This window comes from Hyla sarda, chromosome 2 (assembly GCF_029499605.1).
Source record: "Hyla sarda isolate aHylSar1 chromosome 2, aHylSar1.hap1, whole genome shotgun sequence".
In the NCBI taxonomy this organism is placed as follows: Eukaryota; Metazoa; Chordata; class Amphibia; order Anura; family Hylidae; genus Hyla; species Hyla sarda.
Genome location: NC_079190.1, coordinates 494,545,141 through 494,571,259, shown reverse-complemented (window position 1 = coordinate 494,571,259; position 26,119 = coordinate 494,545,141). Strand labels below are relative to the sequence as shown.

Here is a 26,119-nt window from a genome sequence, read left to right as displayed (position 1 = left end):
CCACTGCCCCTAATGGCTATGTCTGGTACTGCAGCTCAGCCACATTTTATTTCAGTGGAGCTGCCTTGGTAATATTTAGTCATATTACAGGATTCTCACCTTATTGACCAAGTATGTGTGGTGTCCCGGTACCTGTGTAGAGGTCCCCATAGCCAGAGTCCCTAAGACGTCGGGTCCTTTTTGTCTAGTCTGCCCCTTGTCACCTCTCATCTAGATAGTCATTAAACTAATACCGTATTTATCGGGGTATACCACGCACCGGCCTATAACACGCACCCTCATTTTACCAAGGATATTTGGGTAAAAAAAAGTTTTTTACCCAAATATCCTTGGTAAAATGAGGGGTGCGTGTGTGCGCATGTATACCCCGATACACCCCCAGGAAAGGCAGGGGTAGAGAGGCCGTCGCTGCCCGCTTCTCTCCCCCTGCCTTTCCTGGGGTCTAGAGCCCTGCTGCCGCCGCTTCTCTCCCGCTGGCTATCGGCGCCGCTGCCCGTTCTCTCCCCCTGACTATTGGTGCCGGCGCCCCATTGCCGGCGCCGATAGCCAGGGGGAGAGAAGCGGCGCCGACAGCCAGGGGGAGAGAAGCGGCGCTGGCAATGGGGCAGCGGCACCGATAGCCAGGGGGAGAGAAGGGGCAGCGGGTAGCAGGACCTGATCAGGTAAACTCTATGGTTTTTTGTTTAAGGACCTTTGGAGGTCCCTGTGACGTATTGCACCCACCATGCTTTGTGACGGTGAGTGACAGATATTCGGACCAATCAAAACAACCCTGCCCCTGCCCATATAAGGGAGCGGCGGCCATGATTTCTCTCTCTTGTTCCCGGGTTGTCAGACGTGCAGGATCTGCGCAGCTGTCTTCCGCAGTGAGTTAGGCCTGAGCCTTGCGGCAATGGCTGATCTATTCAGAATCGTGAGTGTATCAATCCCTAAGCACTCTGCAGGATCACCGGACCTTATCTATCCCCTAAATCCGGAGGGATCTTCGCAAATTACCCTAAATTCAGAGACTTGTATTACAATTCAAGGTCCGCAACAACTGTCAGTCACTGAACTATATAGAGACTGTTTGCATGAGACTGTTATTGTGCATTGGATGTACCGCAAGCATTTAAGTAAAGTTATCTTTAAGTTCAACTACCTTGTGGATCTTCAGTCATTTTATGCACCTATTGTTACTGGGAAGGGCGGCGATAGGCCAGAGAATTACCTCAGCATACTAGCCCTCAGCCTGGCGTCACGAACTATAGGGTTAACCTTAACCCCTCATCTACCGAAACAACACCCCAACTACCATACACCTCCCAAGGGCTACCACATATGTATACTGCATATCTGTGTTTCTTAACTAGGGTGCCTCCAGCAGTTGCAAAACTACAACTCCCAGCATGCCCGGACAGCTGTTGCCGCAGAAATTCCAACTCCGAACCGGGCATGCTGGGCCGAACAGGTTAATATCACCCTGTGGCAGTGTATCCCAACCAAGGTCCCTCCAGCTGTTGCAAAACTACAACTCCCAGCATGCCCGGACAGCCTGTGGCTGTCCGGGCATGCTGGGAGTTGTAGTTTTGCAACAATTTGAGGCACCCTGGTTGGGAAACACTGACACAGGGTGATATTAACCTGTTCGGCCGTCTATTAGGGCCCTAAGCGTTGGTCCCAAGAGAGGCTTTGGAGGACCTGGTGAGCCTGTTAACATCAGTGAATGATGAAAATTGTAGTTTTGCAACAGCTGGAGGCACCCTGGTTGGGAAACACTGTTTTGGATATAATCAAAATGACACCAAACCTGATGCTACTCACATGTTTGATACTGGGCTTAAAGGGGTACTCCGATGGAAAACATTTTTTTTTTAAATCAACTGGTGCATGAAAGTTAAACAGATTTGTAATTGACTTCTATTAAAATAAATCTTAATCCTTCCAGTACTTATCAGCTGCTGTATACTACAGAGGAAGTTCTTTTCTTTTAAAAACTTTCTTTCCAGTCCGACCACATTGCTCTCTGCTGACACCTCTGTCCATGTCAGCAACTGTCAGCGCAGGAGCAAATCCCTATAGCCAACCTATCCTGCTGTGGATAGTTCCTGATAAAGACACAGGTGTCAGCAGAGAGCGCTGTGGTCAGACAGGAAAGAAATTAAAAAAGAAAAGAAACTCCTGTGCAACATACAACAGCTGATAAGTACTGGAAGGATTAAGATTTTTAAATAGAAGTAATTTAGAAATCTGTTTAACTTTTTGGCACCAGTTGATTTAAAAAAAAAAAAAATGTTTTCCACCGAAGTACCCCTTTAAGCTAAATTGTTATTTTCCAGCAGATTTTTATGACCACTAGGTGGCAGGCCAGTATGTTAATGCTATTCAGGACATTCCTTGTACAAATTGCTCCCTCTGTTGGCTGCAACTGGCAGTTTAGATTTTTGAGTGAACAGAGAACAGAGAAAAAGGGCTTGTGCTTTTTTTTTTCTTCTTTTTTTTAATGCAAAAAAGCACGATATCCTCTTTGCTGTTAGTTTCTTAGAAATAAAAATCCTTTCAAAAGACGATGCCCTTTCAGTCTGTTAGTCAGCGGCGTTCCTCGAGCAGGTGTTACATATACAGCAATGGCAATTGTAAACTCAGTTCATAAATATGCGGCTGCTAAGAGGATGAGCAAAATCTGAATTATTCATATTATTTATAGTGAATGCGGCTGATTTACTCACTCGTAAATCTAAAACAGTTCTGCGAGTAATTGTGCAGGTGGTTAACCCCAATCCCCCGAGCGACAGTCACCTGGAATAACCCAACCATCTCCATAATATTCATCAATAGTTCGATGAGTCATTTCATTCTCTATACTACAAAGAGCCTCTTGTGAATGGTACAGTCTGTACAAACATTACATTACTTATCCTGTATTAACTCACTATTCTGCTGGTGTGGTCATTGTGTACATACATTACATTACTTATCCTGTACTGGTCCTGAGTTATATCCTGTATTATACTCCAGAGCTGTACTCACTATTCTGCTGGTGAGGTCACTGTGTACATACATTACATTACTTATCCTGTACTGATCCTGAGTTATATCCTGTATTATACTCCAGAGCTGTACTCACTATTCTGCTGGTGAGGTCACTGTGTACATACATTACATTACTTATCCTGTACTGATCCTGAGTTATATCCTGTATTATATTCCAGAGCTGTACTCCCTATTCTACTGGTGAGGTCACTGTGTACATACATTACATTACTTATTCTGTACTGACCCTGAGTTATATCCTGTATTATATTCCAGAGCTGTACTCCCTATTCTGCTGGTGAGGTCATTGCGTACAACTTATCACTTGCAGAAGGGAAGGTAAATAGTCAATGTTTCTCTTCTTATAAGAATAGGACTATGACCAAACGTAGTTACTCCCTTTCCATCATAAGGTACATGCCATCCCATTGGGCCCAGGGTCAGATCAAGACTGTTTGAGGCCCATGAGCAAAACATTTGTGTCCTGTGATACATGTCTAACTAAAATGGATTTTTACTTAGAACAGGCCATCAATATCAGATCCCACCAATCAGCTGATAGGAGGAGCCAATGCTCTCAACTCCATACATTTTTCAGTGGCCATACCCGGTACTGCATCTTGCGGCAGCTCAGGCCCATTTAAAGGGGTACTCCCATGGAAAACTTTTTTTTTTTAAATCAACTGGTGCCAGAAAGTTAAACAGATTTGTAAATCACTTCTATTAAAAAATCTTAATCCTTCCAGTACTTTTTAGGGCCTGTATACTAAAGAGAAATCCAAAAAAGAAATGCATTTCCTCTGATATCTCTCTTCTGATCTCTGCTGTCCATTTTAGGAACTGTCCAGAGCAGCGTATGTTTGCTATGGGGATTTTCTCCTGCTCTGGACAGTTCCTAAAATGGACAGCAGAGAGCACTGTGATCAGGACATCACAGGAAATGCATTTCTTTTTTGGATTTCTCTTAAGTATACAGCCCCTAAAAAGTACTGGAAGGATTAAGATTTTTTAATAGAAGTAATTTACAAATCTGTTTAACTTTCTGGCACCAGTTGGTTTAAAAAAAAAAAAAAAAAAGTTTTCCACAGGAGTACCCCTTTAAGTGAATGGAACTGAGCTGCAGTACCAGGCGTGGCCACTGCAAGATTTATGGAGCTGTTTCTCACAAATAATAAATATATATATTTCTTTCAACGTATTTTATTTCTTGTAAAATTTGATTGTTTCCATTTTTTTTTGTTGTCTTGCAGATCAAGTGAATTCATCTCCAACCATTATTGATAAGTTTGAGCACCTCACAGTCATGGCAGGACAGAGAGTGGAGCTTCCATGTAAAGCATCAGGCTACCCCATCCCAAGTATCCGCTGGCTGAAGGACAACGTCCAGCTTGAAATGGACAATAGATTCCGGAACACGGTGGTTGGCTTGCTCATCGAGAACACCCGGCCGGCCGATTCCGGGACGTATGTTTGTGAGGTGTGGAACGCCTACGGCAGCGCTGAAGTGATAGGATCGCTCTCTGTTAAACGTAAGTACAAGTTTTCATAAATGGAAAATCTAGAGAATCTGGAAAGGGGGCGACGTTGACAGCCTTATGGACCCCCACTAGAACATATGAGGTCCTACTTCACTCAAACAGTGGCACAAGCTTATGCGGTGCCCAACTATAGAGGTCCCCAACCCAGTCCTCAAGGACTCCAGGATTTGAATTTTTCCTGTTCTCTTCCAATAGAGTAACTATGGGGACCTCCGCACTATGAGACACAGCTACACATGTACAGTGGTCGCTCAACATATGATGGTAATCCGTTCCAAATGGACCATCGTTTGTTGAAACCATCGTATGTTGAGGGATCCGTGCAATGTAAAGTATAGGACAGTGGTCTACAACCTGCGGACCTCCAGATGTTGCAAAACTACAACACCCGGCATGCCCGGACAGCCAACGGCTGTCCGGGCATGCTGGGAGTTGTAGTTTTACAACATCTGGAGGTCCGCAGGTTGAAGACCACTGGTATAGGAAATTATACTCACCTGTCCCCGCCGCTCCGTACCGTCACCGCTGCCCTGGATGTCGCCTTCCATCGATGTTGCCGCGTCACCCGGGTGTCCCCGACGCTCCGGTAAGGCCTCTGCTTCCCCGGCATCGTTGCTCTCCGTCGCCACCATCACCTCGCTACGCACGCCGCTCCTATTGGATGACGGGACGGCGTGCTCAGCGATGTGATGACGACGATGGAGAGCGCCGACGATGCAGGGGATCCCAAAGAGGACGAGCCGGAGCCCCGAGGACAGGTAAGTGATCGTCAGTGGACCACACGGGGCACCGTAAACGGCTATCCGGTGGCAGATGAAGCAGTCTGCGCTGCCGGATAGCCGTTTATGCGATGGCCCCGACATACAAAAGCATCGTATGTTGATGCTGCCTCTGAGAAGCCATCGTATGTTGAAATGATCGTAGGTCGGGGCCATCGTAGGTCAGGGGGTCACTGTATAAGGATATTGTTGTATGAATGCTACATTCTAGGGGTCATGGGGTTCTATTTCGCATTTCAGACCCATTTTTCCACCACTGCCCCCCACCAATCACATATTCTTGTGCCTTACATTTAAAGGGATACTCCTTGCCACTGTGGGTTTTTTCCATAGCCTAGGCTGCCTACATTTATCACTTGGAGGCTATTGCTCTTAACCTTTTTTTTTATTGCTTGTACGATTTTAGCTTGTATTGTGCTTGTTTCTTATTTGTGGTTCTGCTTTCCTCAGGCCCTTTCAACCCTGAATGATAATTGCATTGTTGTTTGTATCTTTCTATTGATACTTTGTTAAAAATTGACAGTTAAAAATAAATAAATAAAGGGGTATTCCGGTGCTCCAGCGTTTTGAACATTTTTTTCAGAACGCTGGATGCCGTGATCGTCATGTCAGGTCACGCCCCCTCCATTCATGAACCCGGCGTGTTTTTAGAATGCCGGGTGCTGTGGAATATCAGACATTTTATCCCCTATCCTGTCTAGCAGCGGAGTAACCCTTTAAACACCTTTAACCCACTTCCACAATCAGTTTTTTCGTCAGTTTTTTTTAAATTTTTTTTTACTTAGCCGCTGGCTGTCATCTTACCCTCTCATTAACCTGTGATGATCACGCTGGGTGACACCAATCGGGTCACAAGGGGTCTCCACCTGTTTAACCAACTAGATGTTGAGGTCGCTTTTGACTGTGGCATCTAGAGGGTCAAACAACCAGTTATCTCTGATCCTCTAAGTAGTAAACAGCCTGCACCCACCACTTATAGAGCAGGCTGAGAAAGGGTTAAGAATAATTCAGTTGGTAACCCTTTAAAAGGTCATTACCATATTGTAAATTTGGATTCCCCCTTCTGGCCTGTTTACGGCCATCAGAGGTGGTTACAAAACCAGCGTAGCTCCTTTGTGCAATTCTCATTTAAAGGGGTACTCCAGTGGAAAAGAATTTTATTTAAATCAACTGGTGCCAGAAAGTTAAACAGATTTGTAAATTACTTCTATTAAAAATGTTTAACTCTTCCTGTACTTATCAGCTGCTGTATGCTCCAGAGGAAGTTCTTTTATTTTTGAATTAATTTTTGTCTGACTACAGTGCTCTCTGCTGACACCTCTGTCCATGTCAGGAACTGTGCAGAGCAGTAGAGGTTTCTATGGGGCTTTGCTCCTACTCTGGACAGTTCCTGACATGGACAGAGGTGTCAGCGGAGAGCACTGTGGTCAGAGAGAAAAGAAATTCAAAAAGAAAAGAACTTCCTGTGGAGCATACAGCAGCTGATATGTACTGGAAGGATAAAGATTTTATATAGAAGTAATTTACAAATCTGTTTAACTTTCTGGCACCAGTTGATTTGAAAAAAATTTTTTTTCCACCGGAGTACTACTTTAAGTCAAAGGGAGTTACACAAAGTGCATAACTTACCCCCATCAGCTGCTTTTGGCTTCCTGAATACTTCCAGAGACCAGAGGGAGTCAGGAATCCAAGTTTATGATATGGGAATACTCCTTTAGCATCATATTATGCTGAAAGCTTTATATAAAAACACAAATTTAAAGATGTCACCAGAATTATTTTATTACTCAAAAATCTGTAATAAAAAAAGGGATGTCCCCATACAGTCCAAGGTTACATTTCACCCAATGGAAGAACCAATTTAGGCAGAGGGAATAGAATACAAAGGGTGTTCGGGCATGCTGGGAGTTGTAGTTTTGCAACAGCTGGAGGCACGCTGGTTGGGAAGCACTGATCTATGTGTACCATGGCCTCTTGACTTGTTGACTTTGAATGTCAGAGGAGAGAAGGATCAGGAAAGTTTCCCCCTGCAAAAATGCATGTGCTGTTGTATGTGCAGATAGGGAGTGCATGCTGGGAATTGTAGTTTTGCAACAGCTGCAGGCACACTGTTTGGGAAACACTGTTCCATGATGAGAGTAGTAGTACCTGTACTAATTGACAGATCGCCCTGGGTCTATTGCGATCCTCCTGTATAATGTATAGATGCGGCGGCCGCTCTTCTATGGTCCCCTGCACTGTCGTGTATATATATTTACACCTATTCATATTTCCTGCAGAGAGCTGTGATTGGCCAGATGGTTGCAGCCAATCACAACTCTGTGGGAAATATGAATATGTGTATATATGCGTCGGTGCAGGGGACCATAGAAGAGCGGCCGGCCGCATCTATACATTATACAGGAGGATCACAGAGGGTGTCAGTAGTGACATCCGCTGTGATCTGTCCTTAACTGCAGGTACTACTACTCCCAACATGGAGAACACTCTGCATTAATAGACAGATTGCAACAGGTGTCAGAGGTTACACTCGCTGCGATCTGTCTATTAATGCAGGTACTACAGCATCCAGCATGGGGCAAAGTGTTCTCCATGTTGGGAGCAGTAGTACCTGCAGTTAAGGACAGATCACAGTGCGTGTCACTCCTGACACCTGATGCGATCGTCCTATCTATTGCAGAGATGTGGAGCGGCTTTCTCCTGCGCTCCACATATCTGCACTATACTCCGGCCAGTGATGTGAATAGAACATCACTCATTCATATTTCCCTCTGAGAGCTGCGATTGGCTGCCACCATCCGGCCAATCCCCACTCTGGACGGAAAATATGAATGAATGATGTTCTATTCACATCACTGGCCGGAGTACAGAGCAGAGATGCGAGCGCAGTATAGAGCCGCTCCGCGTCTCTGCAATTTTATGGCCGATCGCATCGGGTGTCAGGAGTGACACCGGGGCGATATGTCTATTATTACAGGTACTACTACTCCCATCACAGTCTGTTCCATGCTGGGAGTAGTAGTACTACCTAAAAAAAATTTAAAAATACAGAAAAAAAATGTGAAACACACACACACTTAATTAAAAATAAATAAAGCTTTTGTTATAAAAAATATAAATTTTGTCAAATACATTTTTTCCATCACTTCTGCATCCTTTCATCCTTTTTTTTTTTTTTTTTTTTTAAATAAAAAAAAAAACGCCAAAGGGCCCAAAAATGCAATTTTCCACTCAAATGCAAAAACGCCCGAAAAAAACATCAGACACAGGAAATTGCACTGGCGTTTTTTTTTCTGTGAAGAAAAAACCGCAGGAAAAAAAAAGTGGAATCCTAGCCTTAACATTGTTTTGTGATGTTTCATTTTTACGTAATTTATTTATTTTTAGATTTTTTTTGTTATAGAAGTCATAATATCTATTTTTTTCATTCATATATAGATTTTTTTTTCTACCAACCCTAAAAAAAAAAAAAGTATTATTACCAAAGTGCAATTGTTCTGCATTCAAGCACATGACCGTTGTGACTGAAGGCCTAAGTAGTACTTAAAAGGGAAATAAAAGGAGGCAGCCAGCGGGGTAGTGCCATCTGCTGAGGAGCGATAATCATGTACAGATGTGTTTTCAATTATCCAAATTGAGTGACATTACCAGACGCTATAAAACCCAACTGGTTCTGCAAAGGCTTCTGAGCATCAGATGTAAACAGAGATTCACCCATTAAAGGGACAGCGCGCCTTATTTCTTGCCAAGAACTTCAATTTCGAAGACTGTGCCCGAGATCAAAACTGTCATAAATACCCATAACAACCATTCACGCTATAAAAGCCGAGCTGTGATTGGTTGTTATGGGTTAAAACAGACAGTTTTGGTCTCAGGCAGATTCATATTCTTGTATTCGGTATTATAGTAGTTATATTCTTGTATATAGGAGGCAGTATTATAGTAGTTATATTCTTGTATATAGGAGCAGTATTATAGTAGTTATATTCTTGTATATAGGAGCAGTATTATGGTAGTTATATTCTTGTACATAGGAGCAGTATTATAGTAGTTATATTCTTGTATATAGGGGGCAGTATTATAGTAGTTATATTCTTGTATATAGGAGCAGTACTATAGTAGTTATATTCTTGTATATAGGAGCAGTATTATAGTAGTTATATTCTTGTATATAGGAGCAGTACTATAGTAGTTATATTCTTGTATATAGGAGCAGTATTATAGTAGTTATATTCTTGTATATAGGAGCAGTAATAAAGTAATTATATTCTTGTATATAGGAGCAGTATTATAGTAGATATAGGAGCAGTATTATAGTAGTTATATTCTTGTACATAGGAGCAGTATTATAGTAGTTATATTCTTGTATATAGGAGGCAGTATTATAGTAGTTATATTCTTGTATATAGGAGCAGTATTATAGTAGTTATATTCTTGTTTATAGGGGCAGTATTATAGTAGTTATATTCTTGTATATAGGAGCAGTATTATAGTAGTTATATTCTTGTTTATAGGGGCAGTATTATAGTAGTTACATTCTTGTATATAGGAGGCAGTATTATAGTAGTTATATTCTTGTATATAGGAGGCAGTATTATAGTAGTTATATTCTTGTATATAAGAGCAGTATTATAGTAGTTATAATCTTGTATATAGGAGCAGTATTATAGTAGTTATATTCTTGTATATAGGAGCAGTATTATAGTAGTTATATTCTTGTTTATAGGGGCAGTATTATAGTAGTTATATTCTTGTATATAGGAGGCAGTATTATAGTAGTTATATTCTTGTATATAGGAGGCAGTATTATAGTAGTTATATTCTTCTATATTGGAGGTAGTATTATAGTAGTTATATTCTTGTATATAGGATACAGTATTATAGTAGTTATATTCTTGTATATGGGAGCAGTATTATAGTAGTTATATTCTTGTATATAGGAGGCAGTATTATAGTAGTTATATTCTTGTATATAGGAGCAGTATTATAGTAGTTATATTCTTATATATAGGAGCAGTATTATAGTAGTTATATTCCTGTATATAGGAGCAGTATTATAGTAGTTATATTCTTGTATATAGGAGCAGTATTATAGCAGTTATATTCTTGTATATAGGAGCAGTATTATAGTAGTTATATTCTTGTATATAAGAGCAGTATTATAGTAGTTATAATCTTGTATATAGGAGCAGTATTATAGTAGTTATATTCTTGTATATAGGAGCAGTATTATAGTAGTTATATTCTTGTATATAGGAGCAGTATTATAGTAGTTATATTCTTGTATATAGGAGCAGTATTATAGTAGTTATATTCTTGTATATAGGAGCAGTATTATAGTAGTTATATTCTTGTATATAGGAGCAGTATTATAGTAGTTATATTCTTGTATATAGGAGCAGTATTATAGTAGTTATATTCTTGTATATAGGAGCAGTATTATAGTAGTTATATTCTTGTATATAGGGAGCAGTATTTATAGTAGTTATATTCTTGTATATAGGGAGCAGTATTATAGTAGTTATATTCTTGTACATAGGGAGCAGTATTATAGTAGTTATATTCTTGTATATAGGAGGCAGTATTATAGTAGTTATATTCTTGTATATAGGAGGCAGTATTATAGTAGTTATATTCTTGTATATAGGAGCAGTATTATAATAGTTATATTCTTGTATATAGGAGCAGTATTATAATAGTTATATTCTCAGTATTATAGTAGATATATTCTTGTATATAGTAGGTAGTATTATAGTAGTTATATTCTTGTACATAGGGGGCAGCATTATAGTAGTTATATTCTTGTATATAGGAGGCAGTATTATAGTAGTTATATTCTTGTACATAGTAGCAGTAGTATAGTAAATATATTCTTGTATATAGGAGGCAATTTTTATTAGTAAAAAACAAACAGAAATATTACAGTACACTCGACCAAAATTATCAAAACAATATCAAATATTAAATATCATACACTTCCATTACAAAAGAAACAATAATGTTAACTTAGAAAAAGCCCATTGCTTTTAAATGAGAATAAAAGTAAATAAATAAATAACAACACAAAAGTATCATGAAGGTAAATATCATTCTATATACACGTCCCTCCATAATAAACAATTTTTCTCATCCTTCCTGATCTCCAAGCACTTTACCCACCTCAGTTCTGTCAGGATCAGGTCTACTGCTCTCCTATCATGGAAGGGTTCACTGTACATGGAGACTCGGGTCCTGGTGTGCCAATGGTAGTATTTTATGACAGATATGATGATATATAAGGTCTCCCGGTCAATGCCACTTACACTAGATGTTACACCGTAAATTATTTCTGAGTATTTTAGGGTCTGTAATCTCGGGATTCTTAGCTTGTTGGATATCACCTGCCATATGTGTCGCCCTCCCCAGCACTCAGATATAAAATGTGTCATGGTCTCCTCCTCCTGACACCCTAGGGGACACTTCCGATCTGACACACTTAAGTATTTTAAATTCCCTCTTACAAACAGTTTCCCATGCAGTGACAGCCAGGCGATGTCATGGAATTTGTTCGGTAGCCTCACACTGTTTAGAAGCCTCAGACTGTCTCGTAAAATGGCGGATGTACAGTCCCTTAGAGCTGGCTGTAAAAAGAAAAAGGTCCTACAAACCCTGACATAAAGCTCTTTACGGGTCTTACTCTCTATATAGGACATCTCAATGCGCCATCTCTTCAGACATCTGAGCCCGTATTCCAGGTACGGGGGGAGGTAGTCACGCGTCCATCTCCCCCTCTTGAGACTGCCGCCTCGCACCCAAGACTCTGCAAAAGGCAATATCCAGTCCCTGATACTATTCGCCCACAGGGAGCTGTTGTTTGAGTCCAGGCAACCAAAATTAACTTTTAGAAACATGGAGTCAAAGAACACCCTTGGATTCAGCATATCCAACCCACCCTCTCTCCTCTGTAGGTAAGTGATCCCTCTTTTTATTGGGTTCAACCTGTTCCCCCAAAACATCTGGAAGAACAGGCTAAAGAGCCGAGCGGAGAAAGATTCTGGCAAAGGAAAAACGACAGAGACATACAAGAAGACGGGGACCAGGTAAGTCTTCAACATTTTAACCCTTTCTCTATAGGTCAGCCTCCAGTTCTTCCATCGCTGAACCTTTGCATTTCCGGCTTCCAATTTCTCTTCCCAATTTAGTCTGGCATTATCGTCCCTCCCGAATTTGACCCCTAGGATTTTAATATAGGTGGAGGCTCTCACAAATTGGGGCAGGTCAAAGTCTGGATCAGTATCTGATACCCAGAGAGCTTGACTCTTCTCAAGGTTGACCAGAGACCCTGAGGCCTCCGAGTAACTTCTGATGGCCATAGACAACATCTCCACCTCACGAGGCTCAGATATCACTACAGTCACATCATCCGCATAGGCAACAACACTCAGGGGCAGGCAGTGGGGGACCGGCACCCCCTGAAAACCACACTCCTGCAGTGACCTCAGAAACGGGTCTAAGGCAAATACATACAGCAGCGGACTCAGTGGGCAACCTTGTCTCACCCCCGCCTCAACCCTGAAGGTGTCACCCTGCCAACCATTGATCAGAGGAAAGCTCTCGGCCTCACAATACAAAGTCTTCAGCCAATCGATGAATTGTCCCGGAATACCGTACTTTGACAAAGTGGCCCATAGATACTCATGATCTACTCTGTCAAAGGCTTTAGCCTGGTCAAGACTCACAACATATCTCCCACACCTCAGGGCTTTACATCTCTCAAACATCTCCCTTATGGAGATCACTGCCCCAGAGATGTTCCGCCCTTTTACTGTGCCATACTGACAGCCTGCCAACAGTGCCGGGGACAGACAAACTAACCTAGAAAACAGGATTTTTGCCAGAATCTTCCTGTCGACATTCAAGAGGGCAATTGGCCTCCAGTTCTTGATGTCACTCGGCTCTTTACCTTTAGACAGCAGAATCAGCGAGGACACTCTCATGGATGGAGGCATCAGGTGACTTTCTAGACAATTTGTGTAAACATCCACGAGGATTGGGGCCAAGAGGTCTCTGAATGTCTTATAGAATTCTGCTGTTATCCCATCTGGACCTGGTGCCTTCTTCAGATGTAACTTATCAATGGCCTCTTTAACCTCTGCCACCGTCAATTCTGCTGTCAAAGGAGAAAAGTCCAAATCATTAGTATCAGGGAGCGGAGTTGTCTCCAAGAATTGGGTCATCTTGTCTCTATCCAAAACCTTCCTCTGAAACAAGTCAGCATAGTACGATCTCACCACCCCCAGGATACCCTCCCGAGATTCCTGCAAAACACCCTGGGAGTCAGTGAGACCGGTGACAGATTTATTTGCCACCCGCTCCCGGCAATTCTCAAAGGGATCAGGAGACCCTAAGGACCCATAATCCCGTTCAAGAACCAGGGAGGTATACCTGCTGTACTGATACTGCCTTATCTCAGATTTCAGCCGGTCAATCCTTTGTTGGTCCCCACCTGCCGAATATAGTGACTCCAATTCTTTGCGCAGCTTGAGATACTGGCCATACTTACTCCTCCCCTTTTTAAAGGACAGTCTCTTTAAGAGGGTTCTGATCTCATCCTTGACATCCTCCCACCAGGCGGCCATATCATCATAGAAGTCCACCCGCTCTAGCTGGCCCTGTATAAGAGAGTGAATACCTCCCTGAACATGCACATCATCCAAGATATTAGAATTGAGCTTCCAGAGCCCCCTTCCAATATCTGGGCGCTTAGTGACACCAAGATGGAAAACTAAGGCCATGTGATCTGAATAAGGGACAGTTTTTTCATTCCTATCACTAATAAATTCTTCAGGACGCACAAACGCCATATCTATTCTACTGCTCCTGTCAGAACAGGTGTATGTGAGTTTTGGTTTTCTTCCACCCTGTGTGAACACATCACACAGACCGGCCTGCAAGATTATGTTATTTAGGACCTTGGAGTCCCTGGCCACCGCTCTACCTGAGGACCTGTCACTTGATGTCCTAGTGACGTTAAAATCCCCGGCCATTATAACAGGAACAGATGTGAATAGATATGGCTTGACATCATTAAATAGCTGGATCCTTTCGGTCACTGTCTGCGGGCCATAGATATTTATTAGCCGGAGCCTTCTACCATGGATAGTGACCTCCAGGATCAGACACCTTCCCATGACAACCTCTGTCATCCTATGTACAGTCACATCCCTGGTGGTAAACAGTATGGCCACCCCGGCATAAGGCTCCACAGCCAGTGACCAGAAAGAAGGCCCAGACGTCCATTCCCTCTCAGCCTCACGTAAATACCCTGAAGAAGTCAGGCGCGTCTCCTGCATGAAGATGACATCTGTGTCCAGGTCTCTAAGATGGTCATAGACTATGTGCCGTGTCCTCCTCACTTTGATACTGTTCACATTAGTAGAAAGGACCCTTAAAGTAAACCCAGCCATGATAAGACAGAAGAGCAGAGACCTGATCCCCATCATCACAAGTCAGAATCTGAGTCCCGCTGGCCACCACCTGTCTCCATATCTGACTCTACATTATCTTTCACACTCTGCGGTTTTCTTTTTATTGGGGGTTGGTCCCTTGTGTCACCATCACATTCACCCTCTATTCTTTTTATCTCAGTGTCCAAATCTCCCTCGGACTCTGACAGGACCTCGTACCTGTTGGACACCACCATCACTCCTGCCCTGTTGTCAGCCCTTTTTTTCACACTTTGAACGATGCTGTTCTCCCCCTCAGGCCTGCGGGAGGACTTGTCTTTTTTCCTCCTTTTATTTTGCTGCATCCTATTCCCCTCAGACACAGAAGAGGATACCCCCGGCTGCTGCTGGTCTTGTGGCACAACCTCCATGTCCCCCTGTGTGCTCTCTGACTGCTGAGGTGTTGGTGCAGTGTTACTCACATCTGTCTGAACCTCCTGTCTGGTCAGTATAGGGTCTGATAACAAAGCCTCCTCCTCTACAGCCTCTGCCCCCGCCACAAGGTCCTCATCAGGAAGCTCCCGGCAGATGTTGTGCCAGGCATTGGGACAGTCCCGGTGAGGGTGACCGATCTCACCACAGAGATTACACCTGATGTTTTGGCAGTCAGCACTTAGGTGACCAGTCTCACCACACAGGTTACACTTTACCACAGTACAGGTGTTAGCCAGATGTCCAGGTTTACCACATTTAAAGCACTTTCTGGGCTGACCGGGGTAGAAGCAAACGCCCTTTTCCCTCCCAATGAAGAAGGAGTTGGGCAGATGTTGTGTGATGTTCCCATGTTGGCGCAGCTTCACCAGGACCTTCCACCCTTCAGTCCAGATACCGTCATCATCTCTGTTCTTGGTGAGATCAGACACCAGGTCACAATGTCTGCGGAGCCACACCACAATGTCCTGGGGAGGAACAGCTTCATTCCAGAAGATGATATTGATGATGACGGTATCTGGCTTGGATATGGGAATAAAACTAAATTTACTCCATCCATCCTTGTCTCTGAACTTGGGGAAGTTGGACCAGAACCTATCCAGATTAGACATGAGCTTAAAGCTGACATCATAGCCCTGTCTATCTGGAAGGTTTATTACCGCCAAGATGTCCGCTGGCACAAACCCCATCTGGTGGCACAGGAGCTCCCTCACCACAAACCTCCTATCCGGAAGGTCCTCCTTGGCACCTCTGTGCCGAAATCTCACCACATTCCTCCTTTTAAATGCCTGGCCAGTGTAATTGGCGCTGGAGGTGAAGGATGGAGCACCACGGCTCCAGGCATTTCTTGAAGGAACCTGGCGGGTCCCTGCGTCCTGTCTTACAGGGTTGGGGTCTACTCTAGGGGGCCCCACCACAGCTGCTGTGCTTGTAGGTAAAGGGGGGAAATCATGCACAGAATTGTGTACAACATCACCTGTCCCATACACCTCTATATCATTATCAGACATTACACCCCACACAGATTGTGCACCCCCTCCAGCCACCGACCCCTCAGGAACATCATAGTCCGCACCCTCAGTCCGTGCCCCAACATCATCACAGTCCTCACCCCCAGTCCGTGCCCCAACATTATCACAGTCCTCACCCCCAGTCCGTGCCCCAACATTAGAGCTCTGCTCCATCACCCCATCACCTTCATACACCGGCAAATGTCCACTGTCCTCCTGATGCACTGGGACTTCTGGGACTTGTAGTGCCTCTGCAGGTAAGTGAGTTGCAGGCTCCAGAACATCTGCAGGTCTCTGAGGTTGCTGCTCCTCGGGCTTATGAACATGCCGATCCTTGAAGGTGAAACTTGGGGGTTTTATAAGGGGTCTTGTCACCTCCTGGGGCTCATCTGGGGTGATGACAGGTGCCACATCCGATCTGGGCTCTGCACCAAAACTCAGCTGGTACTGGGAAAAGTGTTCCTTATTCCTATAGGATTCCGCTAAGGGTCCCATCCTCTCCAGTATAGAGTCCATCTCACTCACTATGGTGGCCAGTTCTGTGCTCAGTGTATACAGTTTATCATCATGCATGGACTTGTACTGTGGATTCGCTGTCTTCAGTTTGTATATACAGTCAATCTGCATTTGCAGCATATGTTTTAGGTGCTTCAGCTCCTCCATCCTCCTCACCAGTGCTGGGATCTCCTCCGCCAGCTGTAGCTCTGGTGCCCGGGTGGTCTCTTTGCCCAGCTGGAGGGGTCTGGACAGTCTCTCAGGCTGGGTGAACACAGAGGAGCCTTGGCTGCTTGTATCTCCTGAGGCCCGGTCACATACATTAGGGTCCGGGGCAGGAACAGTTTTGTAAACACTTTCATATTTCTCCACATATTTCCCTGGTGTCTCCTCCATAGACTTGTCAGTATTGTGGCTCTTACCTCCGGCCTGGGATCTTGTGCGGCCTGAGCGGGTCATGCTGGAGACCACCTCTTGTTGTTTCAGGTTCTCCTGCAATGTCTGTCTCTCCAGAGATGTCCTCCTCTGCCTCTGTGCTGGAGAGTGGAGCTGCACACCTGCTGCCTGTGATCCCCTCACCTCCTGTGCACCAACATGTAATCCACTCTGCCCCAGCTCCTGTGCACCTCCATGTAATCCACTCTGCCCCAGCTCCTGTGCACCTCCATGTGATCCACTCTGCCCCAGCTCCTGTGCACCTCCATGTGATCCACTCTGCCCCAGCTCCTGTGCACCTCCATGTGATCCACTCTGCCCCAGCTCCTGTGCACCAACATGGCCTCGGTTAGCAGACTTTGGAGTTCCCACAATGGATTCTGTCTTGAATTCAGTCATATTACCATCACACTGTACACCATGGCTGGCAGACTGTTCCACATCACATTCCTTAGACATACTTGCTGCTGCTGCTGCTGCTTTCTTTTCTTTACATACGTCCTTCGCTGTATTTTCCTTCTTTGCAATGGCTGGACTTACATGCTCAGTATTCTTCTGTACTGGAATGACTTTAGGATTTACATCCACATTAGAAGAAGCCTGGGAGTTTTCCCCCAGTGTAGGCCGAGAAGCCTGGGCCTTGCTTGGGGAGCTTCCCCGCCCAGGGTGGCCCCGCCCCGGGCTTTCTCCAGACATCAGGAGAACTACTCACACACAACCTCACAGCTAGGAGGCAGTATTATAGTAGTTATATTCTTGTATATAGGAGGCAATATTATAGTAGTTATATTCTTGTATATAGGAGCAGTATTATAGTAGTTATATTCTTGTACATAGGAGCAGTATTATAGTAGTTATATTCTTGTATATAGGAGGCAGTATTATAGTAGTTATATTCTTGTATATAGGAGCAGTATTATAGTAGTTATATTCTTGTACATAGGAGCAGTATTATAGTAGTTATATTCTTGTATATAGGAGCAGTATTATAGTAGTTATATTCTTGTATATAGGAGGCAGTATTATAGTAGTTATATTCTTGTATATAGGAGCAGTATTATAGTAGTTATATTCTTGTATATAGGAGGAGTATTATAGTAGTTATATTCTTGTACATAGGAGCAGTATTATAATAGTTATATTCTTGTATATAGGAGCAGTATTATAGTAGTTATATTCTTGTATATAGGAGGAGTATTATAGTAGTTATATTCTTGTACATGGGAGCAGTATTATAGTAGTTATATTCTTGTATATAGGAGGCAGTATTATAGTAGTTATATTTTTGTATAAAGGAGGCAGTATTATAGTAGTTATATTCTTGTATATAGGAGGCAGTATTATAGTAGTTATATTCTTGTATAAAGGAGGCAGTATTATAGTAGTTCTATAATGTAGTAGTTATATTCTACTATTGCACATAGGAGGTAGTTGTATAGCAGTAAGAGAACAATAAAAATATTCCATTTAGTCAGATTGCTGAATAGGTTTGAGAAGTTACAACCAGTTTTCTGGGCAAAAATGTACTCTGGTCAGTTGTCACTTCTCTCTCCTCTTAGCAGAGAACACACGGTACTTTACTGAAGAGATGAGGCTTTGTACATGAAAAGGATCCTATAAAATATCTCATAAGGATGGAAATATTGACAGATTCCCTTTAGAATTCTGATAAACTGTATAATCTTTCTGATCCCACAATGATGCTCTTTTTATTTCTATTTTTGCAGAGCCCCTTAAAGCGACAATCAGCCCACAGAAAGTGAAGACCAGCGTCGGAAGCCAAGTGACGTTATCGTGTAGTGTTTCGGGGACAGACGACCCTGAGATCACCTGGTATAGGAACGGTGACATCATCACTCCTGGGAATAACGTTAGAATCACAGGTGTCAATCGGGAAACTCTCATCATGGATGCTGTGGCGAAAAGTGACAATGGCGCTTACCAGTGCTTTGTACGCAAGGACCGGATGTCAGCCCAGGATAGTGCCATGGTGGTGCTGGAAGGTTTGTTATCATTCTTGCTCTATATTGGGTATATGGAATTCCTAGGTCACCATGGTAGTGGCCCCCATCACTTCTGTAGGATCATTTTGATGACTGGCTACAGAGACACTGTAGATCGCCTGTGTTACTCACTGAGCAAGTTTAACCAGACTGTTCTGTAGGACAAAGCACAATCATGTTAGAGGGGTTTTTGCAATGACATGAACTAGCCAGTATCTGCACCAAAGAAACCGGAGAAGAAGCCTGCTCCAAAGTTATATCCTGTATTATACTTAAAAGCTGCACTCACTATTCTGCTGGTGGGGTCACTGTGTACATACATTACATTACTTATCCTGTACTGATCCTGAGTTATATCCTGTATTATACTCCAGAGCTGCACTCACTATTCTGCTGGTGAGATCACTGTGTACATGCATTACATTACTTATCCTGTACTGATCCTGAGTTATATCCTGTATTATACTCCAGAACTGTACTCACTATTCTGCTGGTGGGATCACTGTGTACATACATTACATTACTTATCCTGTACTGATCCTGAGTTATATCCTTTATTATACTCCAGAGCTGTACTCACTATTCTGCTGGTGAGGTCACTGTGTACATACATTACATTACTTATCCTGTACTGATCCTGACTTATATCCTGTATTATACTCCAGAGCTGTACTCACTATTCTGCTGGTGAGGTCACTGTGTACATACATTACATTACTTATCCTGTACTGATCCTGAGATATATCCTGTATTATACTCCAGAGCTGTACTCACTATTCTGCTGGTGAGGTCACTGTGTACATACATTACATTACTTATCCTGTACTGATCCTGAGTTATATCCTGTATTATACTTCAGAGCTGTACTCACTATTCTGCTGGTGGGGTCACTGTGTACATACATTACATTACTTATCCTGTACTGATCCTGAGTTATATCCTGTATTATACTCCAGAGCTGCACTCACTATTCTGCTGGTGAGGTCACTGTGTACATACATTACATTACTTATCCTGTACTGATCCTGAGTTATATCCTGTATTATACTTCAGAGCTGTACTCACTATTCTGCTGGTGGGGTCACTGTGTACATACATTACATTACTTATCCTGTACTGATCCTGAGTTATATCCTGTATTATACTCCAGAGCTGCACTCACTATTCTGCTGGTGAGGTCACTGTGTACATACATTACATTACTTATCCTGTACTGATCCTGAGTTATATCCTGTATTATACTTCAGAGCTGTACTCACTATTCTGCTGGTGGGGTCACTGTGTACATACATTACATTACTTATCCTGTACTGATCCTGAGTTATATCCTGTATTATACTACAGAGCTGTACTCACTATTCTGCTGGTGAGGTCACTGTGTACATACATTACATTACTTATCCTGTACTGATCCTGAGTTATATCCTGTATTATACTTCAGAGCTGTACTCACTATTCTGCTGGTGGGGTCACTGTGTACATACATTACATTACTTATCCTGTACTGATCCTGAGTTATATCCTGTATTATACTCCAGAGCTGCACTCACTATTCTGCTGGTGAGGTCACTGTGTACATACATTACATTACTTATCCTGTACTGATCCTGACTTATATCCTGTATTATACTCCAGAGCTGTACTCACTGTTCTGCTGGAGAGGTCACTGTGTACATACATTACATTACTTATCCTGTACTGATCCTGAGTTATATCCTGTATTATACTTCAGAGCTGTACTCACTATTCTGCTGGTGGGGTCACTGTGTACATACATTACATTACTTATCCTGTACTGATCCTGAGTTATATCCTGTATTATACTCCAGAGCTGCACTCACTATTCTGCTGGTGAGGTCACTGTGTACATACATTACATTACTTATCCTGTACTGATCCTGAGTTATATCCTGTATTATACTTCAGAGCTGTACTCACTATTCTGCTGGTGGGGTCACTGTGTACATACATTACATTACTTATCCTGTACTGATCCTGAGTTATATCCTGTATTATACTCCAGAGCTGCACTCACTATTCTGCTGGTGAGGTCACTGTGTACATACATTACATTACTTATCCTGTACTGATCCTGACTTATATCCTGTATTATACTCCAGAGCTGTACTCACTGTTCTGCTGGAGAGGTCACTGTGTACATACATTACATTACTTATCCTGTACTGATCCTAAGTTATATCCTGTATTATACTCCAGAGCTGCACTCACTATTCTGCTGGTGAGGTCACTGTGTACATACATTACATTACTTATCCTGTACTGATCCTGAGTTATATCCCGTATTATACTCCAGAGCTGTACTCACTATTCTGCTGGTGAGGTCACTGTGTACATACATTAGATTACTTATCCTGTACTGATCCTGAGTTATATCCTGTATTATACTCCAGAGCTGTACTCACTATTCTGCTGGTGAGGTCACTGTGTACATACATTACTTATCCTGTACTGATCCTGAGTTATATCCTGTATTATACCCCAGAGCTGTACTCACTATTCTGCTGGTGAGGTCACTGTGTACATATATTACATTACTTATCCTGTACTGATCCTGAGTTATATCCTGTATTATACCCCAGAGCTGTACTCACTATTCTGCTGGTGAGGTCACTGTGTACATATATTACATTACTTATCCTGTACTGATCCTGAGTTATATCCTGTATTATACCCCAGAGCTGTACTCACTATTCTGCTGGTGAGGTCACTGTGTACATATATTACATTACTTATCCTGTACTGATCCTGAGTTATATCCTAATGCAGTGCTGTAGAATGGTTCAGGATGTAACTGTGGACAATAGTACAACCATATAATTCCAGTTACGTTCTATCTCACAACAGCATAATATTCCCAAGGGTAAATGTTACGTTATACAACCATCTCCCATGATAACTACTCTCCAAGGACAACACATACAAAGGAAGCAAAAACAAAACAAAAATAATTTATTCTGCAACGTGCAATTTAATAACCGCCCACCAAAGTATCTTACTAATTCTTATAGATTAATGAAAAGATCTCTAAGTTGTCATCATGGTGGAAAGGAGAAAGGGAATGAGTCCAAACAGGAGGATGCCAGCTGTAGGTAGTGGATGTAAGTGCACTGTAATCACCTAGAGGGGTGGCAGAGCCTGTGCATAACTAGTATCTACCACTATATGGGCAAATATTGGTAAGTTTGGCTAATATGTGATTAGATAGATAGATATGTAATTAGATAGATATGAGATAGATATGAGAGAGATATGAGAGAGAGAGATAGATATGAGATAGATAGATAGATATGAAATAGATAGATATGAGAGAGAGATAGATATATAGATAGATATGAGATAGATATGAGAGAGAGATAGATATGAGATAGATAGATAGATAGATAGATATGAGAGAGAGAGAGATATATAGATAGATATGAGATAAATAGATATGAGATAGATATGAGATAGATATGAGGTAGATAGATATGAGATAGATAGATATGAGATAGATAGATATGAGGTAGATATGAGGTATATAGATATGAGAGAGAGATAGATAGAGCAGGAAAGCAGCACTCCGGGGTAAGAAAAAGTGTTAGGGTGCCTACTGTGTCGGGTCTAGGTTGGGGACCCCTCCAAACACAGAAAAATTAAATAAACAGTGGCACACCAGGTGTCAGCAAAAAATAAAATGTGATTTATTCCAGAGACGTGTAGGCAACGTTTCAGCTGGCTCACCCAGATATGAGATAGATAGATATGAGATAGATAGATATGAGATAGATAGATATGAGATAGATAGATATGAGATAGATAGATATGAGATAGATAGATAGATAGATATGAGATAGATAGATAGATAGATATGAGATAGATAGATAGATAGATAGATAGGAGATAGATAGATAGGAGATAGATAGATAGGAGATAGATAGATAGATATGAGATAGATAGATAGATATGAGATAGATAGATAGATATGAGATAGATAGATAGATAGATAGGAGATAGATAGATAGATATGAGATAGATAGATATGAGATAGATATCAGAGATAGATAGATATATACACACAAGAAGGTACGGAGACAGCACAGCCGGAGTAATACAATACATAATGCAAGCCAAACTTTCAACAGTCCCAGTCGCAGACTGTACAAGTAGACATCCAAAGCAGGTATAAGGCAGCACACCGAGTAGTGTTCAAATAAGGTGCAGTTTAATATCCCATATCCAGATACAACGTTTCGGCAGTATCACACGTTTCGGCATATATCAGTATGATGCTTGAGAAAGGCAGTGTGATACTGCCGAAACGTTGTATCTGGATATGGGATATTAAACTGCACCTTATTTGAACACTACTCGGTGTGCTGCCTTATACCTGCTTTAGATAGATATATAGATAGATAGATATATAGATAGATAAAGCAAATATGATGCAGCACTCCACAGGTAGCAAAGAAGGTGGTTTTATTCCATCATGTGCATAGACAGCGTTTCACCAGTCTCACACTGGCTTTTTCAAGTGTGAGACTGGTGAAACGTTGTCTATGCACATGATGGAATAAAACCACCTTCTTTGCTACCTGTGGAGTGCTGCATCCTATTTGCTTTATCTGGATTAAGGAACCGGAGGACCCAGGTTCCAGATATGCGGGCACCCCGAGTTTCTTTTTTACTCTGGATTTTGGCTGTGCCGTTTTTATTTGCATTATAAAGATAGATAGATATGAGATAGATAGGTGATAGATAGAAATTAGATTAATAGATAGATATGAGATAGATAGATAGATATGAGATAGATAGATATGAGATAGATAAATAGATAGATAGATAGATAGATATGAGATAGATAGATAGATATGAGATAGATAGATAGATATGAGATAGATAGATAGATATGAGATAGATAGATAGATATGAGATAGATAGATAGATATGAGATAGATAGATAGATATGAGATAGATAGATATGAGATAGATAGATAGATATGAGATAGATAGATAGATAGATATGAGATAGATAGATAGATAGATATGAGATAGATAGATAGATATGAGATGGATAGATATGAGATGGATAGATATGAGATAGATAGATATGAGATAGATAGATATGAGATAGATAGATAGATAGATATGAGATAGATAGATAGATAGATATGAGATAAATAGATATGAGATAGATAGATATAAGATAGATAGATATAAGATAGATAGATATGAGATAGATAGATATAAGATAGATAGATATGAGATAGATAGGTGATAGATAGATATGAGATAGATAGATATGAGATAGATAGATAGATATGAGATAGATAGATAGATATGAAATAGATAGATATGAGATAGATAGATAGATAGATATGAAATAGATAGGTGATAGATAGATATGAGATAGATAGATATGAGATAGATAGATAGATAGATAGGAGATAGATAGATAGATAGATATGAGATAGATAGATATGACATAGATATGAGATAGATAGATAGATATGAGGTAGATAGATATGAGGTAGATAGATATGAGATAGATAGATATGAGATAGATAGATAAATAGATAGGAGATAGATAGATAGATAGATAGATATGAGATAGATAGATATGACATAGATATGAGATAGATAGATAGATATGAGGTAGATAGATATGAGGTAGATAGATAGATATGAGATATAATCTATCTATATTATTATCTATCTATATTGTTATCTATCTATATTATTATCTATCTATATTATTATCTATCTATATTATTATCTGTCTATCTATATTATTATCTATCTATCTATATTATTATCTATCTATATTATTATCTATCTATATTATTATCTATCTATCTATATTATTATCTATCTATCTATATTATTATCTATCTATCTAAATTATTATCTGTCTATCTATATTATTATCTATCTATCTATATTTTTTACAATTGGGACTGCAGCTTCTTAGGAGGACCTGTATTTATATGTGATTTTCCCTTTTTTAATGTCTCCTTCTCGGATGGCACCTGTGGCCCCGCCATGGTGTTTACACACTCCCAGGGGCCCCAAGCTGCAATGCACAGCATTTTTGTGAGAAAAGGGTAAATCGATGTCCTGTAGAAGGCGGCGTCCGCACTGTTCCTGGTGACTATTCACGGCTATCTATGGGGACCCGCACCCGGCGCTGTGTTTTTTCTGGAATTCCCTCTTGCAGGGCACATGACAATTACAGATAATAAGCCACAGAGAGAGGTGCCAGCTGGGGCTCTTATTGTAGTCACTGATCAGCCGAGTGTCCTTCCCCCGGATCTCATCTGCCAGGGACAACCATCCATCCAGGAATAAGATGGCCGCCGGAGTCATTAGCTGCAGATCATTTCCGAGGAAAACTCTGTACACTTCTGCTTGGTGTTTATAGTAGACCCCCGTACACACAACGCCAACAGTCATGGGGGGGATCAGTGTATGGCCGGGGTTCAGAAGTGAGGCCTTTGTGGACTCTTCTCTAAACCATCTCCAGCTCCGCCATGTTTAGTCTGTACTCTCTTCCAGTGGTTCTCAACCAGGGTGCCTCCAGCTGTTGCAAAACTACAACCCCCAACATGCCCGGACAGCCGTTGGCTGTCCGGGCATGCTGGGAGTTGTAGTTTTGCAACAGCTGGAGGCACCCTGGTTGAGAACCACCACCCTATCCCGCGTAAATTTCCAAAGATGTTATACTCTGCTGCTGCCTCCGTATATGGTTCGGCATCCATGAATATTCCCCCTGTTTGTTTTAGTGTAATGTTTAGTGGTCAAAGTGGTTCTCTCCTCCTCATCACAGTTTTTTACGTTATACTGACATGTGGTCGTCACTGTTAAGGGTGCACTGTGGATGTTACGGTTATGGGGGCACTGTTGATGTCACGGTTATGGGGGCACTGTTGATGT

At 41.8% G+C, this 26,119-nt stretch overlaps 1 protein-coding gene and 1 long non-coding RNA gene across 5 annotated transcripts in view; one reads left to right on the top strand and one right to left on the bottom strand.

The window, feature by feature from the left end:
• The window catches only part of DSCAM (DS cell adhesion molecule), a 586,110-nt gene that overhangs the window by 206,337 nt on the left and 353,654 nt on the right, over window positions 1–26,119 (top strand). For all 4 annotated transcript variants that reach the window (XM_056559695.1, XM_056559697.1, XM_056559696.1 and 1 more), the window contains 2 exons: window positions 4,263–4,541; window positions 18,914–19,189. In XM_056559695.1, the coding sequence (XP_056415670.1) occupies window positions 4,263–4,541; window positions 18,914–19,189 (555 nt within the window). The remainder of the gene's footprint in view (window positions 1–4,262; window positions 4,542–18,913; window positions 19,190–26,119) is intronic.
• Window positions 4,403–26,119, bottom strand: part of LOC130357174 (uncharacterized) — a 59,955-nt gene continuing 38,238 nt past the window's right edge. Inside the window, exons 2-3 of the long non-coding RNA XR_008889123.1 lie at window positions 19,129–19,344; window positions 4,403–4,532 (exon numbers count right to left, since the gene is read on the bottom strand). This is a non-coding gene — a long non-coding RNA (uncharacterized LOC130357174). The remainder of the gene's footprint in view (window positions 4,533–19,128; window positions 19,345–26,119) is intronic.